The sequence below is a fragment of the Leucoraja erinacea genome, unplaced genomic scaffold, assembly GCF_028641065.1.
Source record: "Leucoraja erinacea ecotype New England unplaced genomic scaffold, Leri_hhj_1 Leri_1219S, whole genome shotgun sequence".
Classification (NCBI taxonomy): Eukaryota; Metazoa; Chordata; class Chondrichthyes; order Rajiformes; family Rajidae; genus Leucoraja; species Leucoraja erinaceus.
The window spans coordinates 22,330-40,000 of NW_026575472.1; the positions used below are offsets into that span (position 1 = coordinate 22,330).

At 64.3% G+C, this 17,671-nt stretch overlaps 1 protein-coding gene across 1 annotated transcript in view; it reads right to left on the reverse strand.

Annotated features, from left to right (window-relative positions):
- Positions 1-6,421: 6,421 nt before the first annotated feature.
- The window catches only part of LOC129715516 (uncharacterized proline-rich protein-like), a gene marked incomplete at both ends in the record, with an annotated part of 15,154 nt that continues 3,904 nt past the window's right edge, over positions 6,422-17,671 (reverse strand). The window contains one exon of the mRNA XM_055665387.1: positions 6,422-6,472. Coding sequence (XP_055521362.1) covers positions 6,422-6,472 — 51 coding nt within the window. The remainder of the gene's footprint in view (positions 6,473-17,671) is intronic.

Genomic DNA, 17,671 nt, shown 5'->3' on the forward strand with positions numbered 1-17,671 from the left:
CCGCCCCCCCACGGCACCAACAAGGACACCCTCGGGCCAAACCCATCGCAAACGCTCCCAGAAATGAACATGGAGGTAGGTGGGTCTGGTTCCTGTCAACATACTCAGACAAAGGGTGCTGTATTAACAGGAGGGCGTTTAAGGTTCTTCAAACATGTTTGGTGCTCCATTACTAACAACAAGTTTATACTCAACAGTATCAGTGGATACAAAATTGAATTTAAACCAGGCATAGAACCGCCAGTTCAGCACATACCCCAAAGGGTATTCCTTCCCACAGAATTAGAGAAGGTAGAAGGACAAGCTGAATTAGATAGGATCGTGTCCAAGGGCATCATTGAGAGGGCCAGACACGAGCCATTGGAATTTGTATCGAATATATTTATCAGAACCAAAAAAGATGGTGGATGTCGCATTATCATTGATTTGACATCACTAAATCAATCTGTTGAGTATCAACATTTCAAAATGGAGACATTTGTTACTGCCAGACAACTGATCTCCAAGGGATACTTCATGGCAAGCATAGATATTAAGGATGCTTACTATTTAGTACCCATTCATAAGGATCATTTCAGATATCTGAAAATTATATGGATGGGGCAACTATGGCAGTATAGAGCATTACCCAATGGTTTAACGACAGCTCCCAGATTATTTACTAAAATTCTCAAAGTGGCCATGAAAAAATTAAGAGAACAAAAACATTTAGTCATGGCTTATTTGGATGATGTTCTCATATTGGGGAGAACATGGGAACTAGCTGTCGCATGAGTCTTAGCTACTAAACAACTCCTTGAAACATTGGGATTTGTTCTACACCCAGATAAATCAGTATTGAAGCCAACAACTAACATGGACTATCTAGGCTTCACTATCGACTCTATCCGTATGACTGTCACTCTGCCAAGGGACAAAAAGGCTGCATTAGCAGAAGCATGTAACAACTTAATCGCAAAAACACAACCAAAGATCCGGCATGTTGCCAGAGTCATTGGTAGTATAGTAGCAGCATTTCCAGCTGCACAATATGGCCCCTTGCATTATCAAAATTTACAAAGAGCAAGGACACATGCACTACGTCTAAGTAGGGGGCTTTATGACCGAACTATGGACTTACCCGCTGAAGCTAAATCAGAACTTCAGTGGTGGGTGGATAACATTTGGCACAGTTACAGTCCTATTGCCGTCACCAATCCTAACATAGTCATTACGACGGATGCCAGTGCTTTAGGCTGGGGAGCTACTAACTCTATATCCAGCACAGGTGGCAGATGGACTAATTCAGAGGCATCGCTACTACAATCACTAGGCATAAATTATTTGGAGATGCTTGCCGCCTTTTATGGGCTAAAAGCATATGCATCCGATATGCGGCACGTGCATGTCAGGTTAATGATTGACAACACGACGGTGGTGACTTACATCCGGCACATGGGTGGCATAAAATCAGTATCATGCGACAAATTGACTACTATAATCTGGCAATGGTGTGTCGAGAGACATATTTGGCTATCAGCTGCCTATTTACCAGGCAAGCTAAACACAGTGGCGGACACCAGGTCACGAAAATTCAATGACAACATCGAATGGATGTTAGACCCAAAAATATTTGCTAGAATTGTTAAGCAATATGGTACGCCAGATATAGATTTCTTTGCGTCTAGATTAAATCACCAGTTACCCATGTATGTGGCTTGGGAACCAGACCCAGAGGCAGCAGCGGTAGATGCCTTCACGCTGGATTGGGGAAATTTCTTCTTCTATGCTTTCCCTCCCTTCTGCCTCATCAGCCGGGTACTCCAGAAAATAAAAGCAGACTCAGCTTCAGGTATTCTGGTTGTACCCGACTGGCCTACCCAACCATGGTTCCCAGTCTTCCACGACATGGCGGTAGAGTCACCTATGGTTTTTCACAGCCACCCACAACTATTGACTCACCCGGTATCCGGCATAAGCCATCCATGCCATCAAAATTTGAAACTCCTGGTTTGTAGGTTCTGACCAGGCCTTACCAGGGATTGGGGTTATCAGAACGAACAATCACCACCATGTCGGCGTCCCTGCGAGTCTCTACCAAGAAGCAGTACTTGACCTACATCAAGAAATGGGAGCAGTACTGCTTGGATGCAGGGACATCATACAAGACAGCCTCGATCACGGACGTGCTGGAGTTCCTGGGCACTTGCACCATGACCAAAAGATGAGCTACAGTGCCATCAATGCAGCACGGAGCGCCCTGTCCGCTTACCTTATGCCCACAGGACATCACAGCATTGGGTCCCACCCACTGGTTATAAAACTCCTCAAAGGGATTTATAATACTAAACCCCCTACACCCAGATACACCCATGTATGGGATATAAGTGTAGTTTTGTCACACCTTAGAGGTTGGCCTCCGGTGGGATCTCTGAGTCTAGAGCAATCCACTCTCAAGACCCTCATGCTCATGGCGCTCGTCTCTGCGCAAAGGGTTCAGTCACTGCATCAACTAAGACTGGACAACATGGTAACCACCCCAGACTGCATTACATTTACCATGCCGGGGTTGGTAAAACAAAGCAGGCCAGGTATGCCCAACTCACCGTTAATCTTCCGGGCCTAGCCTCCAGAACCTAGGCTGTGTGTAGTGACCCATCTATACAACTACGTAGACACAACCCAAACGCTTAGAGGGAGTGAAAAAGCCTTATGGGTCAGCCACAAAAAGCCTTTTGGACGGGTTACCAGCCAGACAATATCTAGGTGGTTGAAACAGGTCTTAAAAGCCGCGGGGATTAACACGGATGTTTTTTAAATCCCATTCTATCAGGGCAGCGTCCACGTCAGCGGCGGAACGGATGGAGGTTCCCATAGACCACATCCTAAGTACAGCGGGATGGTCAAGGGAATCAACGTTCCGGAAATTCTACCACAAACCGCTGATGGAGAAGGACTTGTTTGCGGACAAAATTTTAGAATCTGCAAACTTATAATTTAAAGCCCAGGGGAGCTATTTTTTGTTATTGTTTAAATAAACATTTTTGTTTCAAAAAACTAACAAATTCGTTGGTCTTTAGATACCACTTCCTCCCTCGATAAACTTCGGCAGTGAGTGATATAGCTGTTACACGGTTTGAAATCACAGACCTTTGAAGTCTTCACGTAGTCACTCACGTGACTCCGAAGTAAAATAGTGAGATTAAACGAGTACTTACCAGTACGAAGTTTGATCTGTATTTTATGAGGAGTTACGATGAGGGATTACGTGCCCTCCGCTCCCACCCTCGTTGTATAGATCAAACTCGAGCTGATGTCTCTTTAATCTTTACTATCTTTACTTCAATATTGTGTCTATCTGTGATTCCACACCGCTGCTTGGAAGTATGCCGCGCCTGCGCACTGGGTGGGTTCTTCACGTAATCCCTCATCGTAACTCCTCATAAAATACAGATCAAACTTCGTACTGGTAAGTACTCGTTTAATCTCACTATTTTGAGGAAGGACGATCTTGCTATTGAAGGAATGCAGCGTAGGTTTACAAGGTTAATTCCCGGGATGGTGGGACTGTCATATGTTGAAAGGATGGAACAACTGGGCTTGTATACACTGGAATTTAGAAGGTTGAGAGGATATCTTATTGAAATATATAAGATTATTTGGCGATTGGACACGCTGGAGGCAGGAAAAATGTTCTCGATATTGGGGGAGTCCAGAAACAAGGGCCACAGTTTAAGAATAAGGGATAGGCCATTTTGAGCGGAGATGAGGAAAAACGTTTTCACCCAGAGATGTGAATTTGTGGAATTCTCTGCATCAGAAGACAATGAAGACCAATTCTACGGATGCTTTAAAGAGAGAGTTAGATAGAGCTCTCAAAGATAGTGGAGTCAATGGATAAGCGGAGAAGGCAGGAACGGGGTACTGATTGTGGATGATCAGCCATGATCACAGTGAATGGCGGTGCTGGCTTCACAGCATAGTTGGAACCTGTGGAAAGGGGGAGGTGAGAGGGGGTGGGGGGAGGGCGAGGGGAGAGGGGGGGGGGGGGGGGGGGGGAGCGGGATAGGGGATAGTGGGGGGGAGGGGTAGGAGAGAGAGGGGAAGGGTAGCGGAGGAGGGGAGAGGTTGAGGGATTGAGTGGATAGGGGGAGGTAACAAGAGGAGGGGGATGGGAAGAGTGCAGAGGGTGGGGGAGGGGAGGGGTCGGAGGGGAGAGGGGGGGGGAGATGGGAAGGGGAGGGGGCGGGGGGGCGGGGGGGGAGTTAGGCGGAGGGGTGCAGAGAGGGGGGTGAGCGGGAGGGGGGAGGGGGAGGGAGTAGGCAGGGGGATGGGGGGGGGAGGGGAGGGGGCAGTAGGGGGCGAGGATGGAGAGAAGGAGGAGGAGGGGGAGGAAGGGGGAGGGAGAGGGGAAGTGGAGAGGGGGCGGGGAGGAGTTAGGCGGAGGGGGTGAAGAGAGGGGGGAGAGGGAGGGGAAAGCGGGAGGGGAAAGCGGGAGTAGGCAGGGGGATGGGAGAGGGGAGGGGAGAGGAGCAGGAGGGGGCGAGTGATGGAGAGAAGAGGAGGAGGGGAGAGGAAGGGGGAGGGAGAGGGGTTGCTGAGGGTAGTGATTGATGGGAGAGGGTGGAGGGGAGGGGGGGGGGGCGGGATCAGGGGGAGGGGGAGAGAGGGGTGTGTAGAAGGAGAGGAGGAGGGAGGAGACGAAGGGTAGAGGGGGAGGGGAGGGGGGGGGGGGGGGGAGAGGGGGGGAGTGGGGGGGGAGGGGGGGGGTGGGGGGTGAGAGGGGTAGGTGAGAGGGGAGGGGGGGAATTAAGGGGTGGAGTGGGAGAGGAGGAGGGGCGAGTGGAGAGGGTGAGTGAAGAAAAGCAGTGGAGGAGGGGGAGGGGACAGGGGTGGGGGGGACAGGGGAGGGGAGGGGAAGTTGGGGGAAGAGTGGTGTGAGGGGGGGGGGGGGGAGACGGGGAGGGTAGTGGGCAGAGGGGGCAGGGATGAGGAGGAGGGGGAGGGGGGGGCGAGGAGAGGGGGATAGGGGGAGGGGGGGGGGGAGAGGGGGGGAGGGGGGAGGGGGGGGGGGGGGGGGGGGGGGGGGAGAGGGGGGGGGGGGGGGGGGAGAGGGGGGGGGGGAGGGGGGAGGGGGGAGAGAGGGGGATGGTAGAGGAGGAGGGGATTGGGGAAGAGGAGGTGGGAGGGAGAGGTTAGAGGGGGAGTGTGAGAGGGGTAGTAGAGACGGTAGGAGATTTGGGAGAGAATGGGGGAGGGTGAGGAGAGAGGGGAGGGGGAGAGGGGGGGGGGAGGGGAGAGGGGGGAGGGGAGAGGGGAGGGGGAGAGGGGAGGAGAGGGGGGGGGGAGAGGGGAGTGGGGAGATGGGAAGGGGAGAAGGGGAAGGGAAGTGGGGGAGGGGGTGTGTTTGGGAGGGGGAGGAGGGGGGGGGGGGGAGAGGAGGAGGAGGAGGGAGACGAGGGAGACGAGAGTTGGAGGAGGGGGGAAGGGGAATGGAAGAGGGCAGAGGGGTAGGAGAGATGCGGAGGAGAGAGAGGGAGGGGAGGGGAGAGGGAGAGGGGGGAGGGGGGGAGGAGAAGTAGGGCCCCAGGTGGTGGGGAGAGGATGAGGGGAAAGCGGGACGGGACGGGATAGGGGAGGGGAGGGGGGGTTAGGAGAGGATGTTGGGTGGGCAGAGGGGGGGGGGGAGGAGATGTGGGGTTGTGGAGGTAGAGGGGAGAGGGAGAGGGCAGGGATTGAACGGTAGGGGGAGGTAACAAGAGGAGGGGGATGGGAAGAGTGCAGAGGGTGGGGGAGGTGAGGGTCGGGGGGGAGAGGGGGGGGAGAGGGGGGGGGGAGGAGGGGGGGGGGGGGGGGGGGGGGGGGGGGGGGGGGGGGGGGGGGGAGGGGGGGGGGGGGGGGGGGGGGGGGGGGAGGGGGGGGGGGGGGGGAGGGAGGGGGGGGGGGGGGGAGGGAGGGAGAGAGAGGGGGAGAGGAAGGGGGAGGTAGAGGGGGGTTGCTGAGGGTAGTGATTGAGGGGAGAGGTGGAGGGGAGAGGGGGGGGGGAACAGGGGGAGGGGGTAGAGGGGGGTGTGTGAAGGAGAGGAGGAGGAGGAGAGACGGGAGGGTAGAGGGGGAGGGGGAGGGGATAGGGGGAGGGGAGAGGGGGGGAGAGAGGAGGGGGAGAGAGGGGGAGGGGAGAGAGGGGGAGGGGAGAGGGGGAGGTGAGAGGGGGGAGGTGAGAGGGGGAGAGGAGGAATTAAGAGGGGGAGGGGAGAGGGGGAGAAGGGGGGGAGGAGGAGGGTGAGTGAAGAAAGGGTGGAGAGGGGGAGTGGACAGGGGAGAGGGGAGGGGGGAGAGGGGAGGGGGGGGGGGGGGGGGGGGAGGAGGAGGGGAGGGGGAGAGGGGAGGGGAGGGGGAAGAGGGGGAGGGGGGAAGAAAGGGACAGGGGAGGGGGGGGGGAGGGGAGAGGGGAGGGGGGAGGGGGGGGGGGGGGAGGGGGAGGAGGGGGAGGGGGAGGGAAGTTGGGAAGTAAAGAGGGGGGGGGAGAGAAAGCGCGGGAGGGTAGGAGGTGGTGTAGCGGGGAAGGGGGTAGGAGGAGGGGGAGCGGGGGGGAGGGGGGGGCGGTGATATAGGAGGGGGCGGGAGAGGGGGAGGGAGAGAATGAGTGGGAGGGATTGGGGGAGGAGGGTAGATGGGAGACGGGAGAGGAGGTGGTAGAAAGGGGAGAGGTGGGAGGGAGCGGGGAGGGACGAGGGGAAAAGTGAAAGGAGTGGAGAGATGTGTGGGAGAAGGAGGGAATATAAAGAGGGAATGGAGAGAGATGGGGGCGTGGGGGTAGGGAGAACGGGGGAGGGGGAAGTTCAGAGGGCGAGCAGGAGGGAGAGCGGGCAAGGGGGAGAGAAGTGAGGAGGTTAAAACGGGAGGTAAGATGGGAGGGAGGTGGAGCGGGAGGAGAAGGGGGAGGATGCGAGGTGTGTGGGTGGAGGGGTGTGAGGGAGGGAGGTGAGATGGAGATGGGAGGCGGAGGGGGAGGGTAGTCGGGGGTTACATAGAAACATAGACACATAGACAACAGGTGCAGGAGTAGAGGCCATTCGGCCCTTCGAGCCTGCACCATTCGCCATTCAATATGATCATGGCTGATCATCCAACTCAGTATCCCGTACCTGCCTTCTCTCCACACCCCCTGATCCCTTTAGCCACAAGGGCCACATCTAACTACCTCTTAAATATAGCCAATGAACTGGCCTCAACTACCTTCTGCGGCAGAGAATTCCAGAGATTCACCACTCTCTGTGTGAAAAAAAGTTTTCATCATCCCCGTCCTAAAAGATTTCCCCCTTATCCTTAAACTGTGACCCCTTGTTCTGGACTTCCCCAACATCGGGAACAATCTTCCTGCATCTACCCTGTCCAACCCCTTAAGAATGTTGTAAGTTACTATAAGAGGGGAAAAGGTAAGTTACAAAGGGGTAAGAGGGGTAGGTAGGGAGTGCGTAAGTGGGGAGGCGGTAGGTGGGGAGGGGGTTGGAGGTGGTAAGTGGGGAGGGGTTAGGGGGAGGGGGTAAGTGGTGTGGGGAGAGGGGGAGGGGTGGATGGGGAGGGGGGTAGAGGAGAGGGGTAGGTGGCGAGGGAGTAGGGGGGAGGGGGGGTAGGTGGGAAGGGGATGGTGGAGGGGGGTAGGTGGGGAGGGGGGTAGTGGGGGGGGGTGTGGGGGGGAGGGGGTAGGGGGGGGGTAAGTGGGGAGGGGGTAGGGGGAGGGGGAGGGTTAGGGGTTAGTGCAGTGGGGGGGGGAGGGTGAGGGTATGGGTTAGGGGTAGGGGTAGGGGTTAGGGGTAGGGGTAGGGGTGGGGGGGTGGGGTGAGGGGGGGGGAGGGGGGGGGGGGGGTAGGGGGGAGGGGTGGGGGGGGGGGGGGGGGGGGGGGGGGGGGGGGTAGGGGGAGGGGTAGGTAGGGGGGGAGGGGTAGGGGGGAGGGGTAAGTGGGTGGGGGGGAGTAAGTGGGGTGGGGGGGGGTGGGAGGGGGGGGGGAGGGGGGAGGGGGGGGGGTAGGAGGTGGGGGTGGGGAGGGGGAGGGGGGGAGGGGGGGGGGGGGGGGGGGTGGGGGGGGGTAGGTGGGGAGGGGTAAGTGGGGAGGGGTGGGGTGGGGGGGAGGGGGGGGGGGGGGGGGGGGGGAGGGGGGGGGGGTGGGGGGGGGGGGGGGGGGGGGGGGGGGGGGGGGGGGGAGGGGGGGGGGGGGGAGGGGGGGGGGGTGGGGGGGGGGGGGGGGGGGGGGGGGGGGGGGGGGGGGGGGGGGGGGGTGGGGGGGGGGGGGGGGGGGGGGGGGGGGGGGGGGGGGGGGGGGGGGGGGGGGGGGGGGGGGGTGGGGGGGGGGGGGGGGGGGGGTAAGTGGGGAGGGGGTTAGGGGGAGGGGGGTAGGTGGGGAGGGGGTAGGTGGGGGTAGGGGGGGAGGGGGGGTGGGGGGGGGGGGGGGGTAGGGTGGGGAGGGGGGTAGGTGGGGAGGGGGTAGGTGGGGAGGGGGTAGGTGGGGAGGGGGTAGGTGGGGGAGGGGGGAGGGGGTAGGTGGGGAGGGGGTAGGTGGGGAGGGGGTAGGGGGGGGGGGGGTAGGTGGGGAGGGGGGGTAGTAGGGGAGGGGGGGGTAGGGGGGGAGGGGTAGGTGGGGAGGGGGGGGGGGGGGGAGGGGGGGGGCGGGTAGGGGGGGGGGGGAGGGGGGGGGGGGGGGGGGGGGGGGGGGGGGGTGGGGGGGGGGGGGCGGGGTGGGGGGGGGGGGGGGGTGGGGGGGGGGGGGGGGGGGGGGGGGGGGGGGGGGGGGGGGTGGTGGGGGGGGGGGGGGGGGGGGGGGGGGGGTGGGGGGGGGGGGGGGGGGGAGGGGGGGTGGGGGGGGGGGGGGGGGGGGGGGGGGGGGGGGGGGGGGGGGGGGGGGGAGGGGGGGGGGGGGAGGGGGGGGGAGGGGGGGGGGGGGGGGTGGGGGGGGGGGGGGGGGGGGGGGGGGGGGGGGGGGGGGGGGGGGGGGGGGGGGGGGGGGGGGGGGGGGGGGGGGGGGGGGGGGGGGGGGGGGGGGGGGGGGGGGGGGGGGGGGGGGGGGGGGGGGGGGGGGGGGGGGTAGGGGGGGGGGGGGGGAGGGGGGGGGGTGGGAGGTAGGGGGGGAGGGGGTAGGTGGGGGTAGGGGGGTAGGGAGGGGGTAGGAGGGAGGGGGTAGGGGGGGGGGGGGGTAGGAGGGGGGGGGGGGTAGGTGGGGGGGGGGGGGTGGGGGGGGGAGGGGGGGGGGGGGGGGGGGGGGGGGGGGGGGGGGGGGGGGGGGGAGGGGGAGGGGGGGGGGGGGGGAGGGGGGGGGTGGGGGGGGGGGAGGGGGGGGGGGGGGGGGGGGGGGGAGGGTGGGGGGGGGGGGGGGGGGAGGGGGGGGGGGGGGGGGGGGGGGGGGGGGGGGGGGGGGGGTGGGGGGGGGGGGGGGGGGTTGGTGGGGGGGATAGGGGGGGGGGGGGGGAAGGGGGGGGGGGGGGAGGTGGGGTGGGGGGGTAGGGGGGGGGTAGGTGGGAGGGGGTAGGTGGGGAGGGGGGGGGAGGTGGGGAGGGGGGGGTAGGGGGGGGGTAGGGGGGGGTGGGGGGGGGGGGGGGGGGGGGGGGGGGGGGTGGGGAGGGGGGGGGGGGGGGGTAGGGGGGGAGGGGGGGAGGGGGTAGGGGGGGGGGTAGGTGGGAGGGGTAGGTGGGGGGGGTAGGTGGGGGGGGTAGGGGGGGGGGGTAGGTGGGGAGGGGGTAGGTGGTGGGGGGGGGTAGGGGGGGGGGGGGGGGGGGGGGGGGGGGGGGGGGGTAGGGGGGGGGGGGGGTGGGGGGAGGGGGTAGGAGGGGGGGGGGGTAGGTGGGGAGGGGGGTAGGTGGGGAGGGGGGTGGTGGGGGGGGGGGTGGAGGGGGTGGGTGGGAGGGGGAGGGGGGTAGGTGTGGGGGGTGTGGGGGAGGAGGGGAGGGGGGGGGGGGGGGGGGGGGGGGGGGGGGGGGGGGGGGGGGGGAGGGGGGGGGGGGGGGGGGGGGGGAGGGGGGGGGGGGGGGGGGGGGGGGGGGGGGGGGGGGGGGGGGGGGAGGGGGGGGGGGGGGGGAGGGGGGGGTGGGGAGGGGGGGGGGGGGAGGGGGGGGGGGGGGGGGGGGGGGGGGGGGGGGGGGGGGGGGGGGGGTGGGGGGGGGGGGGGGGGGGGAGGGAGGGGTAGGGGGGGGGGGGGGGGTAGGGGGGGGTAGGGGTAGGGGGAGGGGGTAGGGTGAGGGGGGGGGGAGGGGGGAGGGGTGGGGGGAGGGGGGGGGGTGGGGGGTGGGGGGGGGGGGGGTGGGGAGGGGGTAGGTGGGGAGGGGTAGGTGGGGGGGGAGGTAGGGGGAGGGGGGGAGGTGGAGGGGGCTAGGTGGGGAGGAGGGAGGGAGGGGTGGGGTGGGGGGGGTAGGGGGGGGGGAGGGGGTAGGTGGGGAGGGGGGGGGGGGGGGGGGTAGGTGGGGGGGGGGGGAGGGGGGGGGGGGGGTAGGGGGTAGGTGGGGTGGGGTAGGTGGGGGGGGGGTAGAGGGGGAGGGGTAGGTGGGAGGGGGGGGTAGGTTTGTAGGGGGTAGGTGGCGAGGGGGGTAGGGGGGGGGGGGGGGGGGTAAGGGGAGGGGGAGGGGCAGATGGGGAGGGAGATAGGTGGGGAGGGGGGGGTTGGTGGGGGGGGTAGGTGGGGGAGGGGGTGGGTAGGTGGGAGGGGGGGTAGGTAGAGAGGTGGGTAGGTAGGTAGGGGGTAGGGGGGGAGGGGGTAAGTGGGGTAGGTGGAGAGGGGTAGGGGGGGGGGGGGTAGGTGGGGGGGGGGATAGGAGGGAAGGGGGGGGGGATGGGGAGGGGAGGGTAGGTGGGGGGGGGTAGGTGGGGGAAGTGGAGGTGGGGGAGGGGGGGGGGGGGGGGGGGGGTAGGTGGGTGGGGGGGGGGGTATGTGGGGGGGGGGGGGGTAGGTGGATAAGGGGTAGGAGCGGAGGGGATAGTTGGGGACGGGAAGGTGGAGAGGGGTTAGGTGATGAGGGCGTAAGTGGAGAGATGGTAGGCGGGGAGAGGGTAGATGGAGAGGGGGAAGGTGGGGAGACGGTGGGGAGACGGTAGGTGTGGAAGGGGTAGTTGGGGATGCGGTAAGTGGGGGGGGAGTAAGGGATATGCGTACAGAGGTATGCGTTGGGGAACAGTTCGGGTCCAGTGATCACAATACCATTAGTTTCAATATAATTATGGAGAGGGACAAAACTGGACCTAGGGTTGAGATTTTTGATTGGAGAAAGGCTAACTTTGATGAGATGCGAAAGGATTTAAAATGAGTAAATTGGGACAGTTTGTTTTATGGGAAAGATGTGGAAGAGAAATGGAGTACATTTAAAGGTGAAATTTTAAGAGTACAGAATCTTTATGTCCCTGTTCGGTTGAAAGGCAATCATAAACATTGTAAAGAGCCATGGTTTTCAAGGGAAATTGGACACTTGGTTCGGAAAAAGAGGGAGATCTACAATAATTATAGGCAGCATGAAGTAAATGAGGTGCTTGAGGAGTATAAGGAATGTAAAAAGAATCTTAAGAAAGAAATTAGAAAAGCTAAAAGAAGATATGAGGTTGCTTTGGCAAGTAAGGTAAAAGTAAATCCGAGGGGTTTCTACCACTATATTAATATCAAAAGGATAACGAGGGATAAAATTGGTCCATTAGAGAGTCAAAGTGGACAACTATCTGCAGAGCCAAAAGAGATGGGGGAGATATTGAACAGTTTCTTTTCTTCGGTATTCACCAAGGAGAAGGATATTGAATTATGTGAGGTAAGGGAAACAAGTAGAGTAGCTATGGGAACTATGAGGATCAAAGAAGAGAAAGTACTGACACTTTTGAGAAATATAAAAGTGGATAAGTCTCCAGGTCCGGACAGGATATTCCCTAGGACATTGAGGGAAGTTAGTGTAGAAATAGCAGGGGCTATGGCAGAAATATTTCAAATATCATTAGAAACGGGAATAGTGCCGGAGGATTGGCGTACTGCGCATGTTGTTCCATTGTTTAAAAAAGGGTCTAAGAGTAAACCTGGCAATTATAGACCTGTTAGTTTGACGTCAGTGGTGGGAAAATTAATGCAAAGGATACTTAGAGACAATATATATAAGCATCTAGATAAACAGGGTCTGATTAGGAACAGTCAACATGGATTTGTGCCTGGAAGGTCATGTTTAACTAATCTTCTTGAATTTTTTGAAGATGTTACTCGGGAAATTGATGAGGGTAAAGCAGTGGATGTTGTGTATATGGACTTCAGTAAGGCCTTTGACAAGGTTCCTCATGGAAGGTTGGTTAAGAAGGTTCAATGGTTGGGTATTAATGATGGAGTAGCAAGATGGATTCAACAGTGGCTGAATGGGAGATGCCAGAGAGTAATGGTGGATGGTTGTTTGTCAGGTTGGAGGCCAGTGACGAGTGGGGTGCCACAGGGATCTGTGTTGGGTCCACTGTTGTTTGTCATGTACATCAATGATCTGGATGATGGTGTGGTAAATTGGATTAGTGAGTATGCAGATGATACTAAGATAGGTGGGGTTGCGGGTAATGAAGTAGAGTTTCAAAGTCTACAGAGAGATTTATGCCAGTTGGAAGAGTGGGCTGAAAGATGGCAGATGGAGTTTAATGCTGATTAGTGTGAGGTGTTACATCTTGGCAGGACAAATCAAAATAGGACGTACATGGGAAATGGTAGGGAATTGAAGAATGTAGGTGAACAGAGGGATCTGGGAATAACTGTGCACAGTTCCCTGAAAGTGGAATCTCGTGTAGATAGGGTGGTAAAGAAAGCTTTTGGTGTGCTGGCCTTTATAAATCAGAGCATTGAGTATAGAAGTTGGGATGTAATGTTAAAATTGTACAAGGCATTGGTGAGGCCAATTTTGGAGTATGGTGTACAATTTTGGTCGCCTAATTATAGGAAGGATGTCAACAGAATAGAGAGAGTACAGAGGAGGTTTACTAGAATGTTGCCTGGGTTTCAGCAACTAAATTACAGAGAAAGGTTGAACAAGTTAGGGCTTTATTCTTTGGAGCGCAGAAGGTTAAGGGGGGGGGGACTTGATAGAGGTTATTAAAATGATGAGTGGGATAGACAGAGTTGACGTGGAAAAGCTTTTCCCACTGAGAGTAGGGAAGATTCAAACAAGGGGACATGACATGAGAATTAAGGGACTGAAGTTTAGGGGTAACATGAGGGGGAACTTCTTTACTCAGAGAGTGGTGGCGGTGTGGAATGAGCTTCCAGTGAAGGTGGTGGAGGCAGGTTCGTTTTTATCATTTAAAAATAAATTGGATAGTTATATGGATGGGAAAGGAATGGAGGGTTATGGTCTGAGCGCAGGTATATGGGACTAGGGGAGATTATGTGTTCGGCACGGACTAGCAGGGTCGAGATGGCCTGTTTCCGTGCTGTAATTGTTATATGGTTATATGGTTAAATGGTAAGTGGGGAGGGGGAGCGAAAAGGGGGGGAGGTGGGGAGGGGGGGGTAGGTGGGGAGGGGGGGGGGGGGGTGGGGTAGGGGGGGTTGGGGGGGGTAGGTGGGGGGGGGGGTAGTTGGGGGGGGTCAGGTGGGGAAGCAGTTAGCTGGGAAAGGGGTAGGTGAGCAGGTGGTAGGCCGGGAGGGGGTATGAGGGAAGTCATGTGGGGAGCTGTTAGGTGGGGAATGGGGTAGGTGGGGAGAGAGCGTAGGTGGGCAGGTTGTATGAGGGGAGGGGGGGGTAGGTGGGAGGGGGGGGGGAGTGGAGAGGGAAGTAGGTTGGAGGGCGTAAGGTAAGTGGGGAGGGTAGATGGGAAGGGGGAAGGTGGGGAGGGGGGTAGGTGAGGAGAGGGTAGGTGGGGAGGGGGGGGAGGGGGAAGGGGGTGAAGAGGGGGTAGGTGGGGGGGGTAGGTGGGGGGGGGGGGGGGGGGGGTAGGGGGGGGTGGGGGGGGGGGGTAGGTGGGAAGGGGTAGGTGTGGGGGGGTAGGGGGGAGGTAGTGTGAGGGAGGGGGGAGGTGGGGGGACTAGTTGGGGGGGGGGGGGGGAGGGGGTAGGGGGGGAGGGTAATTGGGGGGGGGGGGGTGGTGGGGGGGTAGGTGGGGGGGGGGGGTAGGGGGGAGAGGAGGTAAGAATGGAGGAGGTAGGTGGGGAGGGTTAGGTGGGGTAGGGGGGGGGGGTGGGGAGGGGGGGGTGGGGAGGGGGAAGAGGGGGGTGGGGCGGGTGAGGAGGGGGGGGGGAGGGGGGGGGGGGGGTGGAGGGGGGGAGGGGGGGGGGGGGGGGGTGGTGAAGGGGTGGGTGGGGGGAGGGGGGGGGGGGGGGGGGGGTAGGGGGAGGGGTAGGGGGAGGGGGTGGGGGAAACCGGGGGGGGGGGGGGGGTGGGGGGGGGGGGGGGGGGGGGGGGGGGGAAGACCCAATGGAATCATTACGGGGTAGGGGGTGGGGGGGGGGGGTGGGGGGGTGGGTGGGGGGAGGGGGTAGGGGGGGAGGGGGGGTGGGGGGGGGGGGGGGGGGGGGGGGGGGGGGGGGGGGGGGGGGGAGGGGGGGTAGGGGGGGGGGGGGGTAGGGGGGAGGGGGGTGGGGGGGGTAGGGTGGGGGTAGGGGGAGGGGGTAGGTGGGAAGGGGGTAGGTGGGAGAGGGGGGTAGGTGGGGGGGGGTGGAGGGGGGGGGGGGGGGTAGGGGGGGGGGGGTAGGTGGGGGGGGGGTAGGGGGAGTCAGTTAGGTGGGGGAAAGGGGGGGTGGGGGGGGTAGGCCGGGAGGGGGGGGTATGAGGGAGGGGTCAGGGGGGGAGGGGGTGGGGAGGGGGGGGGGGGGGGGAGGGGGGGGGGGGGGGGGGGGAGTGGGGGGGGGGGGGGAGTGGGGGGGGGGGGGGGGGGAGGTGGGGGGGGGGGTGGAGAGGGAGGTAGGGTTGGAGGGGTAAGGGGGGGGGGGGTGGTGGGAAGGGGGAAGGTGGGGAGGGGGGGGGGGGGGGGTAGTGGGGAGGGGGTAGGTGGGGGGGGGGGTAGGGGGTGGGGGGGGTAGGTGGGGGGGGGGGTGGGGAGGGGGGTAGGGGGGGGGGGGGGTAGGGGGAGGGGGGTAGGGGGGGGGAGGGGGTAGGGGTGGGGAGGGGGGTGGGGGTGGGGGGGGGGGGGGGGGGGGGGGGGGGGGGGGGGGGGGGGGGGGGGAGGGGGGGGGTGGGGGGGGGGGGGGGGGGTGGTGGGGGGGGGGGGGGGGGGGGGGGGGGGAGGGGGGGGGGGGGAGGGGAGGTGGGGGGGGGGTGGGGGGGGGTGGGGGGGGTGAGGGGGGGGGGAGGGGGGGGGGGGGGGTGGAGGGGTGGGGGGGGGGGGGGGGTGGGAGGGGAGGGGGTGGGGGGGGTAGGTGGGGGGAGGGGGTAGTTGGGGGGGGGGTAGGTGGGGGGGGGGGGGTGGGGGGGGGTGGGGGGGGGGGGGGGGGGGGGGGGGGGGGGGGGGGGGGGGGGGGGTGGGGGGGGGGTGGGAGGGGGGGGGGGAGGGGGGGGGGGGGGGGGGGGGGGGGGGGGGGGGGGGGGGGGGGGGGGGGGGGGGGGGGGGGGGGGGTGGGGAGGGGGGGGGGGGGGGGGGGGGGGGGGGGGGGGGGGTAGGGGGGGGGGGTAGGGGGGGGGGGGGTGGGGGGGAGGGGGGTGGGGGGGAGGGGGGATTAGGTGAAGAGGATGTAGGTGGGGAGGGTATAGTTGGGGAGGGGATAGGTGGGGAGGGGTAGGGTGGGGATCAGTAGGTGGGGATCAGTAGGTGGGGAGTAGTAGGTGGGTAGGGTAGGTAGGGTAGAGTGGTGGGAGGGGGTAGGTGCAAAGAGGGTTAGTGAGGAGGGGGGTAGGCGGGGAGGGGGGGGGGGTAGTTGGGGAGGGGGGGTAGGTGGGGGGAGTGGCTAAAAGGGTAGGGGGTAGGTGGGGAGCGGCGTAGTTGTTGGGGGGGGGGTAGGTGGGGGGCGGGGTAAGTGGGGAGGGGTTATTTGGTGAGGAGAGAGGTGGGAAGGGAGGGGGTGGGGGGGGGGTTGTGGTGGTGGTGAGGGGGGTAAGTGGGGTGGGGGTAGGGGGGGAGGGGGGGTGATGGGGAGAGGTAAGTGTGGAGGGGGGGGTAATTGGGGAGGAGGGAAGGGGGAATGGGGCAACTGGGGAGGGGGGGGGGGGGGAGGGGGGGAGGGGGGAGGTGGGAAGGGGGGGGGGGTAGTTGGGGGGGGGGGATAATTGAACAGTGGGTTGGTGGGGAGGGAATAGGTGGGAAGGGGGGTAGGTGGGGATCGGAAAGATGGGTAGAGGGTAAGTAGAGAGGGGGGGTAGGTGTAGAGGGGGTAGGTGGGGGGGGGGGGGGGGTAGATGCGTTGGGGGGGGTTGGGGAGGATGGAAGTGGGGAGAGGGTAGGGAGGGGGGGGGGGGGGGTGGGGGGGGGGGGGGGGAGGGGGGGAATGGGAGGGGGGGGAAGGGAGAGGGTAGAGGTAGGGAGGGGAGGAGGGGAGGAGAGGGGGGGGGGGAGGGGTAGGGGGGGGGGGGTGGGGTGGGGAGGGGTAAGTGATGAGGGGGTAGGTGGGGGGGGGGTAGGTGGGAGGGGTAAGTGGGAGGGGTAAGTGGGGGAGGGGGTGGGTGGGGGGGGGTAGGTGGGGGGGGGGGTAGGTGGGGAGGGAGTAGGTGGGGGGGGGAGGTGGGGGGGGGTAAGTGGGAGGGGGGTAAGTGGGGGGGGGGTAGTGTGGAGGGGGGGTGGAGGGGGGGGGGTGGGGGGCCCGGGTTGGTCAGGGGGAGGGGGGGGTGGGGAGGGGGGGGGGGGGAGGGGGGTGGGGAGGGGGGGGGGGGGGAGGGGGGGGGGGGTGGGGGGGGGGGGGTAGGGGGGAGGGGGTAGGGGTAGTGGGGGGGTAGTTGGGGGGAGGGGGGTGGTGGGGGGGGGGGTAGGTTGGGGAGGGGGTAGGTAGGGAGGGGGTAGGTTGGGCAAGGGGTAGGTGCGGAGGGGGTAGGTGGAGAGAAGTTAGGTGAAGAGGGCGGTAAGTGGGGAGTAGCAGATGGGGAGTGGGTAGTTAGGGAGGGGGTAGGTGTGGAGGGGTAGGTGGGGGGGGGTAGATGAGGAGGGGGGTAGGTGGGGGGGGGGTAGGGGGTAGGGGGTAGGTGGTGGCGAGAGGGTAGGTGGGGGGGGAGTGTAAGTGGGGAGGGGGTAGGGTGGGCTGGGGGTATGGGGAGGTGTAGGTGGGGAGGGGGGGGGGGGGGGGGGGTAGGGGTGGGGAGGGGGTAGGGGGGGGGGGGGGGGGTGGGGGGGGGAGGTGGGGAGGGGGTAGGGGGGGGGGGGGGTAGTGGGGAGGGGGGTAGGTGGAGAGGGGGGGTAGGGGGGGGGGGGGGGAGGGTGGGGGAGGGGGGGGGGGGGGGGGGGGGGGAGGGGGGGGGTGGGAGGGGAGGGTGGGGGGGGGGGGGGGGGTAGGGGGTGGGGGGGGGGTGGGGGGGGGGTGGGGAGGGGGTAGGTGGGGGGGTAGGTGGGAGGGGGGGTAGGTGGGGAGGGGGTAGGTGGGGGGGGGTAGGGTGGGGAGGGGGTAGGTGGGGAGGGGGGGTGGGGAGGGGGTGGGGGGGGGGGGGGGGGGGGGGGGGGGGGGGGGGGGGGGGGGGGAGGGGGGGGGGGGGGGGGGGGGTGGGGAGGGGGGGGGGGGGGGGGGGGGGGGGGGGGGGGGGGGGGGGGGGGGGTAGGTGGGGAAGGGGGGTAGGGGGGGGGAGGGTGGGG